General features: G+C 40.4%; 1 protein-coding gene across 1 annotated transcript in view; it reads left to right on the forward strand.

Annotated features, from left to right (window-relative positions):
- Positions 1-18,527, forward strand: part of LMBRD1 (LMBR1 domain containing 1) — a 69,601-nt gene that overhangs the window by 28,184 nt on the left and 22,890 nt on the right. Inside the window, exons 6-9 of the mRNA XM_048496336.1 lie at positions 2,379-2,467; positions 3,670-3,743; positions 14,791-14,916; positions 15,850-16,002. Of these exons, the coding sequence (XP_048352293.1) occupies positions 2,379-2,467; positions 3,670-3,743; positions 14,791-14,916; positions 15,850-16,002 (442 nt within the window). The remainder of the gene's footprint in view (positions 1-2,378; positions 2,468-3,669; positions 3,744-14,790; positions 14,917-15,849; positions 16,003-18,527) is intronic.

The following is an 18,527-nucleotide window of genomic DNA, read 5'->3' on the forward strand; positions in this document are numbered from 1 at the left end:
CATGCCCCTGCAGGGCACGTGCCCAGTGGGTTGCGCATCCCTCACCCCCTTGACACTATGCCACTGCCGAGTGCCCAAACTGGCGTGATAGCGCGCTTGCCCACAAAGAGGGCTCTGAGTGCCACCTCTGGCACCCATGCCATAGGTTCAGCACCACTGTTTTAGTCAAACTGCCTTCAGAAATGGTTGTTTGGTTTGCCATAAGAAATACTTAATTTGAACACTCCTTGTTCCACTCATGGCATAATATTGTGCTGTCTGGATTCAAGTGTTCTCTGACAGGACGAACCCAGTACAGGCAGTGACTTTTTTTGACAAAAGCAGCTGCAGCTCATTATTGTGAACTTTATGGATGTTGGTGACATCTGTTGTTTGTACATATTGTCAGCTAAAATGCTTGTTTTCAGTGCCATACAGATGCATACTTTTTTGACATGAAATTCCCTCACTTAATCCATTTTGTGTCTTTGCACTTTTTAATGGAAGAACCTTATATGCCTCCAGAAGTTTCTTGTTCTCTGCATTCATTTTTTAAGAATGCAAAACTTGAATTCTGTGAACTTTTTTGGGGAGATTGTTATGAAGTAGTCAGAATATATTTTTGCTGCTAGGAGGACTCTCTTCAAATCAGGGGCATATCTGTAGAAAACAGTGCTGAGGGCAAGCACTACTGGCTGACTATGCCCCTGAACTCCACATGCAGTTTGGGTTGGGCACAGTTCAACAGTGGTCACTGGATAGTTCAGGGTGTGGGCTGGTGCCCACTTCAAGGGATAGCACCCAGGGCATGTGCTCTGTCTTACCCCACCCTAGATATGCCTCTGCTTCAATTGCACTACAGGTGTCAAACTCTCAGCCCTCCAGATGTTATGGACTACAGTTCCCATCATCCCCTGCCAGTATCATGCTGGCAGGGGATGATGGGAACTGTAGTCCTTAACATCTAGAGGGCTGTGAGTTTGACACCTATGAATTACACAATTTTGTAGTTGACCTGAGTTAAAATATGAATTTACAGCAAGTACTGTTGCCTGTAAGAGCACACAGTACTGACCTTGAATTGTTGATTCAATAAAAAGGCAACTTTTCGTGTTCTCTTGTTAAACATCCTTTGAGTGGTCTGGTAGTTGTAATTGTCAACTACCTGAAAATAAATCTTGGTTCATCTCAACAAAATGAAAAAAAAATTGCTCATGTCCACTTAGTTCTTAATACAATGTTGAGAGGTGGGGATTACTGTGGAAAAATTTGATGGGATCTTCATTAACCACACAAGTGAACTGATGCCCTGACATTTCATCAAAGGAAAATGAAATACATGAGTATTTCTGATAAAATGTTTTGATAAGTTAAGAAATCTAAATCATGGTTGCTTTTGAGGAGTAGTAGCAGCAGCTGCTACAGTGTTGGATTTGGTTCATAGCTTGTTGTGAAGTATACTACTATTTGAATATTTAGTACTTGCAAAATTATAAATCTTGTGTGCAATTAACTGCATAAAAAGTAAGATGAAAAAACTATCCTTTAAATAAATGAGGGAGGGGAAAAAAACTGTAGCCAAGTGCAGAAAGTTATTAAAGTTGCAGCTGGGGATTTTCCATGCCCAGATTATTTTTCCTCAGCAGAACAAAATGTCATATCACAAATTACTTAAAATTCTCCTTGGTTTCAAATCTTTGGCTAAGTTCTAACGATACCCTATTTGATGGGGGGAAATGTTGCAAAGCTTCATAGAACAATAGGAACACAGTAAACCATTTTTAAATATTTGATCTAACCTACATTATTAGTCAATTGCTGTGATTTTTTTTATTCAGGTTTTTTTCCCCTTTGTAAACTCTTGAATTGATCAAATTGTGTGAATCTTCAACTTGTTTAGGCTTTTATTAACAGAAGTAGTTTGACTGGGGCAGATTCCGCAGGGGCCAAAAACAGCAGTGTGAAAACGGTGCAGAATGGTTAAAACGGTATAAAAGGGTTAACACCATTTTCACACCCATGCTATTTTTGGCCCATGCAGAATCCACCTGGCTCTCACTGCTACACTTGGCTCTGCACTTAGCTTGCAAGAGCAGTGTGGGCCCAAACCACTGTTTTAAAAAGATTTCTCTAAGTCTCTAATTTGTCATAGTTGTCATGTGACACATCAAAGATGTTATGGAATCAACATTTTAAAAACACTATTAATGGAATGGAGAATTGTCGACTAGAAATAAAGAGAATTGCTGTTCCTATGTTTTCGGGCGAGTGCTGAAAAGGAGTCTTTGCCTTTAATGCCAACACAGTCCCAATATGCCAAATATCTCTTAGGCTTGATCTAATGTACATTAGAAGAGTATATTTAGGACTTTTTTTATCCACACTTCTTCTTGCTGCAGGGCCTTTGTTCCACTGGATATTCCTCATAAGAAAAATTCAACAGAATGGGAGAAAGTGAAATTCTTGTTTGAAGAACTTGGAAGCAACCGTAAGAAGTTCTTTATTCTTGGGGTCATTATGCAATCTCTAGAAAAGACAGGTTTAGTAGGTAGTTGTAAAGTATACCAGATAGAATTATCGTATTAGGATTGGCTTGGGGGGGAGGGGGGGGGGCTTTTTTTTTAATCATAAGGACGAAGATGGTCTGAGAATTTGATGTAGCAGGAAATTGAGAAAGGGGCTGAGTCTGCACATTTTGAATAAAGTCTTCTTGGGTACAAGCCTTGTCTGTACATCATACTTTTGGTAATTCAGTCAAAAAAACCAGAGGGCATTGTTCTGCTTATGTATCCAAAGAGATGGCCTTCTAATCCTTGTAGGTGCTACTTAAATCCAGGTAAGCTGGATGCAGGAAACATTGGGGTGGATCCTACCCTGACCTACCACCATGCTGGGCAATTTGAGGGCTTTTTCTAGCCCAGGGGTAGGGAACCTGCGGCTCGAGAGCCTCATGTGGCTCTTCTGCCCTTGCACTGCGGCTCCACGAGCCGAGCCGCTGGCCCCATCCTTGCCCGCCCTGCAGGCAGCAGGGTGAGCGCTCCAACTGCCTGTGACCGGCTGGGCCACGCCACGGGCTTTCCCTCTCGCCTGCCCCGTTGGAGCGGGGCGGGCGTTTTCCCGGCGGCCGGCGAGGCTGAGCCGCTGGCCCCATCCTTGCCACATCCATGCGCTTCTCAGAATGAGCGGAGCAAAAGGTTAAAAAACCCAATATGTACAGTGTTATCTTTATTTTAAATGTCAAAAATTATTTGCAGCTCCAAGTGTTTTCCTTTCCCATGGAAAACGGGTCCAAATGGCTCTTTGAGTGTTAAAGGTTCCCTACCCCTGTTCTAGCCTAAAGAGTCTTCCTCCAATTTAAGTGGGTCTTCTGTTAACGGGGCACATTGGAGGAAGGATCCTGAAGGGTGGTTGGATCCATCATGGTAATTGCAGATATTTGATCAATATAAGCAAGGAATCATGCTAAGAGAACTTGGTAGTAATTAAGCACTTTTTGCCTGACATGGACATTTTGCTGTATGTACAAAGATAAAAAATTACAACTTTAGTGTCCCAAGGTTGATTATTAAAATTAGTATGAAATTTGGTTTCTAAAGTAGTCACATAAGCTTAAGTTCTGTTGTCACAGAGCCACAAATCTACCTAAATGTGAATACCAGCAAAATATTTCTGTTGGTTTTTGTTTTTCAGATGGTTTGGCTGCCCTCTCCTTCTCCATAAGCTCTCTGACCCTTATAGGAATGGTGGCATCTGTGACCTATACAGTAAGTCTATGACAGGGGTCAGCAACCTTTAACACACAAAGAGCCATTTGGACCAGTTTTCCACGGAAAAGAAAACACTTGGAGCCGCAAATACTTTTTGACATCTAAAATGAAGATAACACTGTATACATTCTCATGCAGGGAGAAGTTCCCTCCTTTGGGGCCCATTTTTACCCATCAAAGCAAAAGGAGGGGGGAAACCTGTTTTGTACATGATTCAAATGACAAGCAATAGAACCCCTGTTTCACACATTTCTCTTTTCTTGTGTTGAGACCCTGATTTTGCCCCCCCCCCCCCGAACCTCCTCAAATTCCACTTGGATGGTGGATCAAAATTGGTGCCTTTAATTGGGTTGTCAACTTCCCGGGGGGTGGACTTTGAGAAAATGTCTGCCATGGAGAGTGGACTCGACAGCCATATTCCTCACTGAGCATGGCCCCCACCCTGGTCCCAAAAGCCACAACTTCTGAGAATCTACCCCCAAATGTCCTGGGATTTGCCCACCGGGAGTTGGCAACCTGCGACAACCATGGCTGAAGATGATCCTGGCCTTCCTCCCTTCCACGATCTACAAGCTTACCCTCTACTGGCTTACTCTGAGGTATACCTTCCAAGATCCACGTGCAAGGCTTTCCCCATGCGCTCCTGCCCACCTTGGCAATGCAGAAGCAAACAATTTCCACCCACCCCTGCCTCCCCATCAGACAGCCCCAACAAGTGCAACCTTGCAGGGCTGCAGGTACCCCTGTTTCCCCAAAAATAAGACATCCCCTGAAAATAAGACATAGCACATCTTTGGGAGCAAAAATTAATATAAGACACTGTCTTTTTTGGGGGGAAACAGGGTAATAACTCCTTTAAAATTTGACATCGTATTTCTCACCTGGACTCAGCCAGGCAGCCATCTGCCAGGAAAGCCCCTGGAACTCAGTGGGGTTGCTGGGGGGGGGGGAGTCTGCAACCCAAGGTGGCGCTGCTGGGGTTCCCCATGTAGTCTCGCCGCCCAAGAAGGACCTGGGGGAGGGGGAAATGAGGCCACTCAAAGCAGGGTTGACCCCGACCCCCTGTTCAAGGGGGGCGGACTGAGGTTAGGATTGTGCTGAAAATCTGCACTCCTGCAACTCCCTCCCATTTCCCGCCCTTCACCGCTCACCTATTCAAGAGGATCCACCAGCGGTGCTCCACCCCCGCCCCATGTCGTCATCACCGGCATCAGCCAACCAGGCAGCTGCAACAAGGAAGCCGGAAGTGGCTTGGGATAGCCGTCTCGGGCTGTGCCTCTCTAGGAATGGGGACTCTTTCCCATTAACCCTTAGGGTGACTCTCTGAAGGAGGCTGAGAGGACCCAAGCCACACGGAGCCACAGTGCAAGGACGAAAGAGCCACATGCGGCTCTGGAGCTGTGGGTTACACACCCCTGCACTAGCTGAATATACGACACATAAACATAACACTACCAATACATTAACATCAGAGCAAAAGGGGGAAACCCAATATAAACACACAATTTCATTCAACCCCCAATAAAAAAACAGCACTGTAAAAATAGAAGGAACCTCCAAGCTTCAAGAGGTGGACTGCCATGCCTTAAAGAGTTATTTTGTCCAAAGAGGGGTGCCAGGCCCATGAATAGATGTTCCGCCTAAGGGCTGCTGCCGCCATATTCCCTCTGTTGTTGGTGGGGGGGGGGTATCTGGCATTTTGGTAACAGTAAGGAGTTTCAAAATGGCTTTCAAACTTCTTTCCTTTCTCTCCTCACAACAGACACCTTGTGGGGTAGGTAGGGCTGAGAGAATTCTGAGAGAACTGTGGCTGGTCCACGGTCACCCAGCAGGCATCTTGTGGAGGAGTGGCAGAGAAACCGGGTTCACCAGACTACAGTCTGTCTCTCAAATGGAGCAGTGGGGAATTAAACATGGTTCACTAGATTACAGTCCACCTGTCATGTGGGGGAGTGGGCAATCAAACCTGATTCATTAGATTTTACCAGTCTTAACCATTAGGTTTACCAGTCTTAACCATTACACCACACTGGTTCTCCTTATTGCATTTGCCTTTCAATGGAAAATTCCAGTTTCAATTCTGGTATGATCTTCCTTTGGGACTTCCTTTGGGAGTCTATTTTGAACAAATACTTCTAAAAATGCCTCACCTCTTAAAGTATAGTTTTACAATAATATGCACAACCTACATATTAAGAGAAGAAGGGTAACTAGAGAGTATTTATGACACAAGTAAAGTGATGATGTAATGTTGCTTTACATGTGCAGTCACATCAATCAGCAATATGGCCCAACCTCATTTTGGAAGGTATTTTTCCAATACATTGTTGAAATCCTTTTTTTTTGTAAATTAACATGTCTTTCCCAAAGTTGTATCTATTACTTTGTAGAACCATTCTGTTTTCAGAGAAGACATCCTAACCAAGCTTATTTTATTGGTGCAAATTATTTAATCATATCTTTTAGAACCTGCTAGTCCTGATAATATCATTAACCTAGGTTTAGCAGCCATTGCATAGCAATTGTAACTTAGCTAAGTGCTGAACTTGTGTTTTTGAAATACTTCACTGTGATTAATTGTTTCATGGTTCTGATGTGCATTTGTGAAGTTGGAAGTCTTCATTGACTTGGACTGGCAGTGAACTGTCACAATTTCTCAGAAGTTAGTATCCCAGCAGGGAACGGTTTTAAAAGGTTTTAAAATGAATTGTGTAGATTTGATGTGTCTTCCTGACTCAACACTACAGTCAGCAGAACTTTGATGCCACCTCTAAGTCAATGTGTCAGAGCTGAGGGTATGAAATGGGATTACAACTATAGATCTTTGTATCCTGAGTATTGAACTTCTCAGCATCTTGGCCAAAGTCCTCTCCTGATTAAAAGCCTTCACTCTTGAAAACTTGGTTTCATTAAAATGAACTTTTAAGTCGTATAGGGACAAATTCACTCCATTTGGCAGAGTCTTGGTGACCACCAACAGTTCATTTGCAAAGAGAATTCAGATGGTATAGGTACTGTTTGCTTTACAGAACTGCTGAAAGATTATGGCCAAAATATACTTTGGACTGTGCTTTTAAGTATTAGAATTTGTATTTGATGTATTCACTTGCATAGAAGGTGCACGAATTGTATGGGTTTAACAGCTTACTCTTTTCCCCCTTCCCCAGTTGGATAAGATAACACTATGGAGGAACGACTTTTGTGTGAGTTAAGTATGCCTTGGATTCCTGACCAGGTGCCTCTTAAGTGGTATAGTGTAGATGTGTGTTAGTTGCTGTAGTAGATGATCATAAATCTGTTGCTGGTTTGTCCCTTTCTTTAAGGAAGATAAATGCAGAGGATTTTGTTGTGATCTTCCGACCTTTGTCCTGGAACAAGAGTGTGTTGCTCTCCAAAATGGTTTTTGTTTTCTAAACTGTTTCTCAAAGCTTTTGTTGTAGAGCCCTTGTTTGTGAAATCCAGAAACAGAACACACTGTTCAGTTATGCAAGTTAGTGCTCTTTCTCTTGATGTCCATAATTCCATAATGGTTGAAGACTTTTGTAGAATATTATCTTTTCATGGTGATGTTTACTCTTGGCACACTGCATTATTCTTTGCAGCTTTTAATGAAATAATTTTCTGTGAGCAGTTGCTATGTGTGTCCTTGATCTTTTTATATATCCAAATAACAGACATTGATTTTCCAATATTGCGAATGAATAGAACTTCACTGTAAAATGTCTTTTCCCTTGCATTTGGCAAGGGGAAAGGATGAATAAAGTTGAACAAATGATTCTTACCAGCATCACAAATCCTGTGACCTTGATTGATACTGACAACTTTAACTGTCTGTAAACATGAAGCCCCAAACTAAAATGATAAATTCGGGTTGGAATGCCTTGTTAGAAGCTGTTTCACAGATGATGTAGCTTGCTTCCATACTTCCATTAATTTATCTTGTATTTAAATGACGTTATGTAGTCTCAAATATTAATAGAAAAGCTGTTGTAAACTCTGGTCTCCATTTGGAGTCACTAAAAGAATACAGTTCTTGCTTTGATGAAGCAGATTAACTTGAATGATTCCCTTTCCCCTTCATTTCTCATTTAGCATGTCCTTCAAGGATGAGTGTAATTGGCTCTACTTTTCAAGATGTTAAAGAGGAATAGCTAACATTTTTGCATCTTTCTGCAAGTATCATTGTTTAGATAGAAAAGATTCAGCAAGTATAATTGTTTAGATAGAAAAGATTCAGCAATGTGAAACTGCATGTAAGCTTATAGGATACAGTTTCTTGACCCTTGTTTATCTGCATTACTTTTTGTCATCAAAGACTTCAGGGGTTCTACTATTTTCTTTGTATTAAAGCTTTTTGCAGATTCTGTTATCAATTAGGAAGCATCAGCAACCTGCAAAATTATTGGGACATTTCAAAGAAAAAGCTACATTGATCATCAAGATATGTGGGAATGTCTGTTGGAAATATAAACTGTATCATTGTGCTAGGAGCAATCAACATTCCAGAAGTGCAGATGCCTTCTGTATAGACTTGGGAAATCCCTAATTGCCCAGAGAGGTGCTTTGAATGTGTGCTCCTGCTACATGGCTTGTTCAGATAAAACAAACAGCTATGGGTTTGTAATAGTAGCCAAAGAGAGCTGGTGTACTTTGAATCCTACTAAAATCTGTAGCATGAGTTTTATTCCCAGGAAAGTGTTCTGCAGATTTCACTATAATTTAATCCCTTGTCTATGAGCGAAGAATAAATGTTCTTGTAGGCCAGTGTCAACTTCTGTACAGGACGTGTGCTACTTAAACAAGACTCTTAAGTCAAAAGAATGTACATGCTTGGCTATAGTATTTCTTTAGTGTAGAACAGGGGTCTGCAACCTTTGGCTCTCCAGATGTTCATGGACTACAATTCCCATTAGCCCCTGCCGCCATGGCCAATTGGTGTACAAGCTTACCTCTCTAGAGCTATGTGTGTCAACGGGAGGTAGATTTTTCTTGTTTTTGTCATTCTTTGCAGTGCTGTAATATTTTGGAGCCTCTTTAGGAAGCCAAGGTAATATAAGAGTATAAAAGAGCAAGAGTGTCTCAGCATAAAGAATCTGAAGCAGTGACTCACGAAAGCTCATACCCTGTTTGAAATTCTGTTAGTCTATAAGGTGCTGCACTACTCTTGCTCTTTTCTACTGCTGCAAACAGACTAACAGAGCGATCCATTGCGAATTAAGGTGGTATAAAGTAGCTGTGTCAGTAGTATTAAGGCTTCCTGCAGCACCATTAAACTCCTTTTCCCCCAGTGCTTATTTTTAGTATACCTATATCCCATCTCTCTAGCTATCTATAAGATTCCCAACTGATCCAGCACTTACCTATAATTGTGCTGCCAGAACAAAGAGGTGGAGACAGGTTTGCTGTTCCGTAATTGAAGGAGTTTGAATTGATGCATACTCAGAGAATGTCTGCTGTGAAGATGCAGTGACCAACCATGACTGTCTGATTAATAAATGTTAAATGATATGGGGGCTTTTAGGAAAGTGATGTGATGGATACACTGAACAACAAAACACGGTGGAGCGGGCTCAGCTGTTCCGTCAAAGGGAGAATGCCCAGAGAGCCATAAAGGTCTTGTTTTTCTGCGCCACTGCTTGGCAGGAGTACTGAAAATATCCAGAATTCAAGATCTAAAAGTTTGTGAAGATGGTAATATTACACCGCTATTGCTGTAGTTTAGCTATAGCGATTCAAACATGGGATTCTTTTCCCACTAAAATTTTAGATGAAAAATGACTGAGAGTAGTCTTAAACAGTAGATCAGATAGCCCACTTAAACAAGGGTAGGTAGATGAGCTAGATTTGAGTCTGGGAACACCTTCAAGAAAAAGTTCCCTCGACTCTCTAAGGCTTATACCCCTAAAATCTTACCTTAAGTGTACTTGCATCTACCTCTTTTACTGCAGACCAAACCAGCTGTGCTCCTGAAATTATAGGTGTAGGTGGATTATTGAGGCTTTTGTTAAAAAATTCTACCCTATACATATCAAGGTGGTAAATCTGTAGCTTGCTGTAAGCAAGCAAAGCTATTCCATTATGTTAGGGGAAAGTACCGTGCTGCCTAGTTGCTAAGTACCGGGCTATAGATATTTCTTTGCTTTTACTGGTCAGTTAACAGATATGCACAGAGTTGGGCTACAATGAGCAGAAGTTTTGGGCTGTTACTTTGTGTTTTTAGCATAGGATTAATATAAGACAGTATGTGTGAAATTTAGCAAATGAAGTTGAATAGCACGAGGGACAATATAATAATCTCAGCCAATATAATAATCAATCAACATGTTTTAATTGCTATATCATTGTTTAATTAGATTTCTCTCCTCTCCTCCCCCTTGGTGATTTAAATCAACCCATCCTGATTGAAACAGCAGAAATTAGCACCAGTTCCACGGGGTGGGGGTAGATTATTACTCTTCTTTAGCAAAAATGTGGCACCTTAAACATCACCACACTTATCTAACAATAAATGCCCATCTTTAAGGCTGTTAACATTTGCATAGACTGCAGTGCAATTTAGATCTTATTCATATTCCTTCCCATCTCCCTGCAGTTTTATGTAGTGGTACGACTTCACTAGAGGGCAGGAGTAGGCAACAAATACAAGCCAAGTATTGCATCTAAAAGCCTTTTGTGTTAGGCTAAGTATGGCTTTTAAAGTCTGAAATTACATGTTGCACATTCTGAAAATTAACAAATGGATCTGCATCCATTTTAAAACAAAACAGTTATAGCAAAGTAGTAATTGCCCTTGAAGTTATAGGTTTAATTAACAAGTTTCACTTTCAGTGCCTACGACACATTTGGAGAATGGCATTATTTGTAGCTATTGGTGCTTAATTGTGATAGTATTTATAAGCACTAGAACAAAAAGCATAAACATTAAAACATGGCACTTCTAATCAAAACTAAGTGGTGGCTGCCAACACAGCAAGAAAATGCCCAACGTAGAAAACACTGGTGGTTTCATGATTTAAATCAGAAGTTTTGAAGCCGAATTTACAATCCAGTTTTTATGAGAAAGAGATCTGGCCAGTGAGGAGACTTGCATCTTTTTCTTTCTCCTCTCTTGATGGGAGAGTACGGGGTGTGTTATCAAAGACCAGTGGTCAAAAAAAGCTGCGGTGTACATGACTCTGTGGGAGTTTGTCCCTGAAAAAGCAGGACGTGAGTTTCAAGAAATGTTAGGGTCCCTCAATATGAAAATCAGTTAAGACTGCTCAAGCTTCCTGGAAAAACAGCCACTCTCTGTTTTCATCGACGTGCTTGACCCTAGAACACAGATTGTTTACATGGAGCCCAACAGGCCTAGTTATTCACCCATGAATGGAATATGTGCAGTAGAATATGCAAGGTTAAGTTAAAATTGGCTGAATTGAGAGGAATTTCATGTTCCCTGACTCTAGGGTCATTTGCACACTTGCGGTCTCCCTTGCACTGAGTGTACATTTCCGTTGAGTTTCCTGTAAAGAGTCAGTGGCCAGCCAATGAAGATCTCATCTGACATACTTTTGTTTGGCATTTAACAACCACAGACTGCCTGACAACATTTCTGTTCTGTTTCCTGGAGCTTTGGAAGTTATCTTAGTTCTCAATCTGCTGCAGTATTTGGCTGTGTAATGCTTGGCTTTCATGTTCATGTCTTGTTTTAAAGATTGTGGTTTTGTTGCTTGAATTGCTGACTGTTGGTTTTTATCAGCGATGTGTGCATTAATTTCTTCAAGTGTCCTAAAGGATGTGTGTTCTGGAAGGGCAGAACAGAAGTTTGTAGATGGGTGAAATAACAGCAGAGGTTTGTATCTCTAACTGGAAAAAAAAGGTTTGTCTGGTGTTTCCAGGGAGAGATTGAATGTGTGGGTGGAGACTGAACAGCCACAATTTATAGGAGCAGGATAAAGATCTTTGTTATGGCTTCTTGCGAGTTGGCTTGATGAAAGGAATCACACAGTTAAAGTTTAGATCTTTTTATTATGCAACTGTTTATTATTTTGTAGTCACATCTACTTTCTTCAATAAATTTTCCTTCAGATTCCTGTAGGTTCAAGGGAGGAACCGTTATGGTTCCCCATGAAGTAAAATCCCATATGATAGAGGTCTAAGAGTGGCTTGTTATCATCTGCGGACAGCTCAGGCAAATAGTGAGGGCAATGGGAGTTAGTCTGTGCTACAGTCAACATAGTTCTGAAAAACTGGAGGACTATGTGTGTTGTGTTGGAAAGTCTTGTTCTGTGCCTTATAGCACTGTCCGTAAGAGAGTAACTTTTTTAAAAAAATGCCTCCTATGTTGTGGTACATAGCCTGACTACTTGTACACAGTCTTTAAAAAAATCTCACAACTCTTTATTTTGTGGTCCTGTTTATTTAGGGACTAGAAGCTGAACAAGGCATTGATACCCCTCCTCACAAAGGGAAACCTTATTTAGTTCTTTTGGGCTTCTGAGATTGTACTGTCCATGCAGTACATTCTGAATTATATCTTCACAGCCACAAGGATTAAAAGCGTGCCTAATTGCTTAATGAAAGCAGAGATGTTCTGGCAGCTGATATTTGCACTCAACACAACATTCATTACTCTTGCTGGACCATGGAACGCGCACAACTCCTTTTAAAAAACATCTGACTGTCTTCTGTGGTATATTTTTTAGTTGATGATTAGTAGATTGTAGTAGATAGATCTACTATGTATTATTATAGTAGATTATAGTACAGTGGTGGCGAACCTTGGCACTCCAGATGTTATGGACTACAATTCCCATCAGCCCCTGCCCCTGGCAGTGACTGGATGGGAAGTGTAATCCACTGCTTATCTGAGTGTCTAAGAGTCACTCTACAATCCTATATAGATAGATCTACTATGATTAGTAGATGATTTTAGTTGATGATTAGTAGATGATTTTTTTAGTTGATGCACTGATTTTGTACCAGTTGGTATAGGGGTTGTAGCCCTGTCCCTGACCTTTTAAAATGTTTGGTCTCAGTTATCAGGTGACCTTCTGTTCTTGCAGAGCATAATACGTCATCTGTTTTCCCTCCAGCAGGCAATTATGCTTTCACATAAAGCTCATGTTATAGGTTGGCAACTTTCTATTGTGTAGGTAGTACTGCTGTGGGTGGAGGGGGATGGAGAATAATGGCCATGCAGGGCACTTCGGTTTTTTTGCTTCTCAAAAGGTAGGGGTGAGCATCCTATTCAAATATATCCGTGGTAGGTTCTAACTGGGTAGATTCCCAGGCTGAAACTGGGGAAGTATAAATCCTCTGTTTTTCTTTTCCTGCTGCCATTTTTTCTTTATCTGTTCTGTTTTCAATTCTTGTTTAGCTTCTCACAAGGAGAGCTTCCCCTGCTTCCTTTCTTCTTATGGTTGAGTTGCTGCTGTGGTAAGGTAGATCAAGCCCACTCTTGCAAGACAAATAGAATCATACTACAAGATCAGGTACCTGTTACTCTTCAAGCTACAGTTATTATCCACTTTGCAGGGCGCAAATAGAGGGTACAGCCCCTCTCCCTGCCATTTGAACCCCTCTATCTTTCACTCGCCTTTGGCATTCCTTGGAGGCAGATGGAACAATGGGCTAGGGTAAAGGGAAAGAAGAGAAAGAGTGAGGAAGGAAGACAGGAGGAGGACAGAGTTGTGAAAGTTGACAAAGAGTAAAAAAGTGTGGAAGGATATAAGGAAGGACAAAGAAGAAAGCATAAAAAGGAATGAAAGGTATTATGGATTGTTTCCTTACAGTGTGGTCACAATCAATTAAATGCTGCATTCCTAACCTGTTACCTGAGTTTTCTTCTTCTGTGGTCTCCTAGTTTTACCTAAAATGTATACCTTGCTAACGGCTTATGCATTAAGATTATTTTTCATGTGTAACAATGAGAATTGCCAAAGGGTTGGATCCAGACCTGTGTTGTATGAGGGCAAAGGGTCTTGCAAGAAATGGGCAGACAATGTCAGATTAAGTCTGACTGATGCCATAAGCACAGTTTATCCTTGCTAACCCGGCCCTTCTGTTTGTAAGATTCATAATTTCATTTACCTGCAGGCCAGTCTGACCAAATTTCACAATTTATATTCATATAGCCTGTTTTTTAAGTTCATTTATTTAACACTTCATAGCAAAAAGAAACACAGCCAGTACCCTTAACTAAAATGCATAAATATCAACATCCCGTATGCATGTGACAGAGGCCTTGATTGTGGGTCCCTAGTTCAACTGAAGTTTAATTCTTTTTTGTGGTGGTGCCCCTTTTTCACACGGTAATTTTTTTTTCATTTTCTGTGGGCATTTTCAGTGCAAGTATTATTCTTCCTCCCAAGTATTGCCAGTAAACTCTTTGACTTCAGTTGCTTGCCTGACGCTTTCCCAGTGCTTACGAAGTGAGTCATTACTTATACCTCTAGAAGTATCAATGGTAGAGATTCTCGTATCATAAAACAGGAGAATGCCAAACCTTGTCTGGGAAAGTAACTGTGTAGATGTGTACTATTAAACTGCAAGTGGGACTGTTCTCAATATCTAATTCTTCACGTTTATTTCCCAAGTGTTCAAATCTTCTATCATTGTTATTTACTGTAAATCCAAGGAGGTTACATAGGAGACCTGAAATAGTAAACTAGTGGAATGCCACATTTACCATTGTTCTACCAAGGCAGTCAGTCATCTGGTCTTGAGTATCCTAGTTTAGCGTATGGTCTTCTGCTCTTTATAGTACAGAGAACTGACTGAAAATGGCTTGGTGTTACTACTATTACCAGACTTCTTTTTCTCACCTTTCTGTCCAGGTGCTCAGATCGTTATACGCAGGGTTATAGTGCTTTATTCTCTTAACTTTTAAGTAATTCTGAATGGGGGAGATACCCTTGAGAGCCAGTCTAAAACATATCCAATGTTCGGCAATGAGATATGACACAACAGCCTAGTGAGGTGGGAGAAGTCAACTAAAATGAGTATTTTGTGTCACACCTCATTTAGGTTTGGTAGTTTCAATTAATTGTTAATATTTCTTTAGGCTTATGGGATGTCTGCTTTACCTCTAAACTTGATAAAGGGAACAAGAAATGCTACTTATGAACTTCTAGAAAACACTGAAGATATCGAGGAAGTTGAGCAAAACATACAAAGGATTAAATCAAAGGTTTGTTGTCTTAAACGCTTATTTTCGAAAGCTCTTTCTTACAAAGTTGGCTTCTGCAGCCACCTTTATTTGTTATAGCTTGGTCAATGAAGAAAAATGAAGAAAACCTTTACAATGCACTGACAATGTAAAAATGGAAAAAAAATGAGTTTGGTGTTAATTTCCCCAATTAAAACTAATTCTGACCATTAAAATCCTACATCTTGTTGTATTCACAACAGTTTGAATCTTCTGTAGCACTAGAATATCCAAGTGTGGAGGAATTGCTAATATTAACCCAGCCAAAGTCATGAAGGTTGTAAGTTTTGGCGTAGTAGTTCTCAAAACAATTGCTTGTCTTAGCTTTTTCCCAATGCTTTCCATTTAACACTGAACAACAGTTAATTTAAGGTCATGGTCCAGCTGCACGAAGTTCTCTAACAAAGGATATGTTTGGCACCTGATGAGATGATGAATCATACTACCTGTTTGGGTTAGTTGGTGCTAATTCCTGATTAGGTGATGTTTCTATAACTGCCTCTTCAGGATGAATTCAGCTAACCAGTTAGTTCCGCGTGCAGCAGCTGTTTTGTAATTATGTCTTTTTTGTGCTTAGAGCTTATATTACTTGCTTGCTTAAGAACATCTGTTTTTCCAAGGATGTGTTTTATGTATTGGTTTTAGTTGCTGGCCCTTCATGGAGTGATTGCCTGCCAGTAATTTTGGTTTATTAAAAGGACTTTGTAGTCAATAAAACCTTCAAAAGATATTTTAAAAGATTTTCTGTCTCCGAGTTGTGAGTGTTCTCAAGGTCCTGACCCATGGAGAGAGAAGTTATCTCTTCCTCCACACCTAGTTTTTCATCAGGTGTGGTTTTCAACGAGTTAAAAAGATGCAAAGTTTGGTAATAAACTTCCAAAGTTGTGTTCCCCCCCCCCCCACCTTTCCCATTAGTGTAAAGATGGTCGACCTTTACCAACTCGGGACAGACGGACACTGCAGCAACTTGAGGAAAGACTAAGAAGCCTCCGAAGAAGAGGGAGACATCTGGAATATGTTGAGAAAAGCTGCTGGACAAGGTTCTGTGGAGCCATGAGGCCGCTAAAAGTAAGGACTTCTTTTTGTATCATGGAGAAACACAATCCATATTTCATAAAATTCACAATTTGGAATTTAACAGTTCTGTCTCTTTCTGTTTCTCCCCCAAGCTATTCTGGCCATTAAGCTGCAGCAACTGGTAAAGAGACAGAGAGTCAAAATTGGAGCAGTTGAATTGGTTTGAGGGAACCAATCGGACAATATGTGTTCAGTTGATGGATAGAAATATTGGCCATAAATCTGTTCAAAATATTCTTTTGACTTTTTCTTGGGTAACTTATTAATGCTGCATAGAGTGGTGGCATTCCAAGTGTAATTTATGAGATTGCTAGTAAAAGGGAAACATCCCTGTTATGGAGTTGTAAATCCTTGGTCAAGTTTAAAGTTGCTCTTTGGATTCCTAGCTACTTCATGCAAACTTTTTTTGCTAGCTGTTCTTCAGGTCAAGGAACACCATTACTGCTACTGTTGTGGATTCAAGCTGTTGAAAGCAGAATTAGTCAAGAGCACTGCAGAACGAATTCCCCAGGACAGCTTATGCTAATTAAAATGCAAATATGCCTGGAAGATGGTTGTAAATATTTCAGGTTTACAGAACATTACACTTGAGCTGCCTACATTTGGGGCTGATCATTGCTCTGATTTGGCAGAACTCATTCACTTGGGCTGAATAAAATGAAGAATCTGTCTAGTACTTTTCTCAGGAAACATTTCCTTGGATCATAAGTCGACCTCATTGAGTATGGCTGCATTGACACACACCCAAGTGAATGTCTCAGCCTCCCCCAAGTCAGCCTGCCATGCTTCCTGAGATTCTGCCCCTGTAGGTTAATGGAAACCTAGGGATACCATGGGGGGCAAATGAGAATCTGTAGTGGGATGGAGAGGTCATGAGAAGTACTCGCCACTCTTCCATGCAAAAAAGTGTGGTTAATGTATAAGTCAACTTCAATCTATTTAATAATACATTTCTAAGCAGAAGGTTGTGCTTGTTGGGTCTTGTGAGTTTTTTAAACTCACTATATATTGTGTATTTCAGCCATTTTTCTGTCTGTGTTAAATATTTTTGTCACGATGTTAAAAGCAAGATAGTCAGATTAGAAGAATACTGCTTCAATATACTAGGAATGTGTGGCGCACTAGACTTTGTTGCTTAGTCAGAAGTAAATTTCGTTGATGTACTTGGGAACAAAGTCTCCCTGAAAGATGCTTAGGAGTGTAGCCTCTGAAATTTGTGCAGTGCCACAGGGTCAAATTCTGTTTAGCAGCTATATAAACTAACTTGGAAATGGGAGCAAGATTTATGGTTGAAGTTACTGATAAAATTGGACAAATAGTGAATCAAATTAAGACAAGTATCCAGTTGAAGAAATGTGCGAATGGACTTGTGGAATGAGCAAATGAGCAGCAAATTGAATTTAGCGTCTGAAATGTCAAAGAATGAATGCAGAGAAACTAAGGAGTGTACTAGAAGGCAGATGAAGGAAAAGCCAAAGTGACACTGGGGACTTTAAAAAGCAGGATTGTACTTGAGCGACAGAAAATAGCTACTCCTTGTAACGCTATAATTGTATGCCTATTTTGGTGTATCATCTTTGTTTTCTTCTACCAGAATTATGGTCCTTTTGGATGTAAAAACAGCAAGTTATACACATTTTTGAGGGAAAATTTATTTGTAGCCTTTTGGTTATTTCTGTAGAGTACTTTTCTATTTGAACCTGAGATTGAATTCAGAAAGTGAATTTGACGAATTCTGTGACATCTCTGTGTCTCCAAGTGCACATGATCTGTATCTGAGATATCCATTTCCAGATGTTTAAGGTTAAATTCCAAGATACTTGTGCTTTCAGAACAATTTAGAGTTCCTAATAAGATCAGTTCTAAAGCTGCTCTATTATTGTACCTACTATGTATAGCATCAGGAGATATGGACATTATATTCAGATTAGCTTTTGTAGAATTGATCTTCATACCAAGCTATCCTAGAAACCTGTTATGTACACAGTGATGTAGTAGCTTCCTACAAGGTTCAGGACCTCATCAAGTAGGAAAAACCTTGAAATTTCCTGTGGCTACTGAACTATTCTAACATGCTATTCCACATCTTGAATTTCACTGAACACCAAATACCACAAACCCAGTTCTAGGTCTATTGAACACAGTGGGCAATTCTAGGATTGTTTTCTGCCTTTAGAGGTTAGCTGGATCGAATGAAGGAGGTATTCAAAATATGAATTGCTGTAAGAAGTCTTATACAGGTCTTACCTGGGAAGGCTAATGAGTAGTCTTCTCAGTTCCAACTGTATATAGGAAGTCATATGAGTTCTGCTTTAACAAGAGGCAAAAGCTTCCTTAGGTAAAAAAATCATTTAATTGTCATCAGTTAGCTTCCTCAAAGAAACTTATCAGTAGTTTATATACAGTTGTTTTTTCTTGAACTGACCACTAACCATTGGGCATAGTAGTCACTAGGGTTGTGCATTGTCAAAGTTAGGGGCAGGGAATTGGATTCAGATATATTGGAGCTGAAAAAT

The sequence above is a fragment of the Sphaerodactylus townsendi genome, linkage group LG01, assembly GCF_021028975.2.
Source record: "Sphaerodactylus townsendi isolate TG3544 linkage group LG01, MPM_Stown_v2.3, whole genome shotgun sequence".
In the NCBI taxonomy this organism is placed as follows: domain Eukaryota; kingdom Metazoa; phylum Chordata; class Lepidosauria; order Squamata; family Sphaerodactylidae; genus Sphaerodactylus; species Sphaerodactylus townsendi.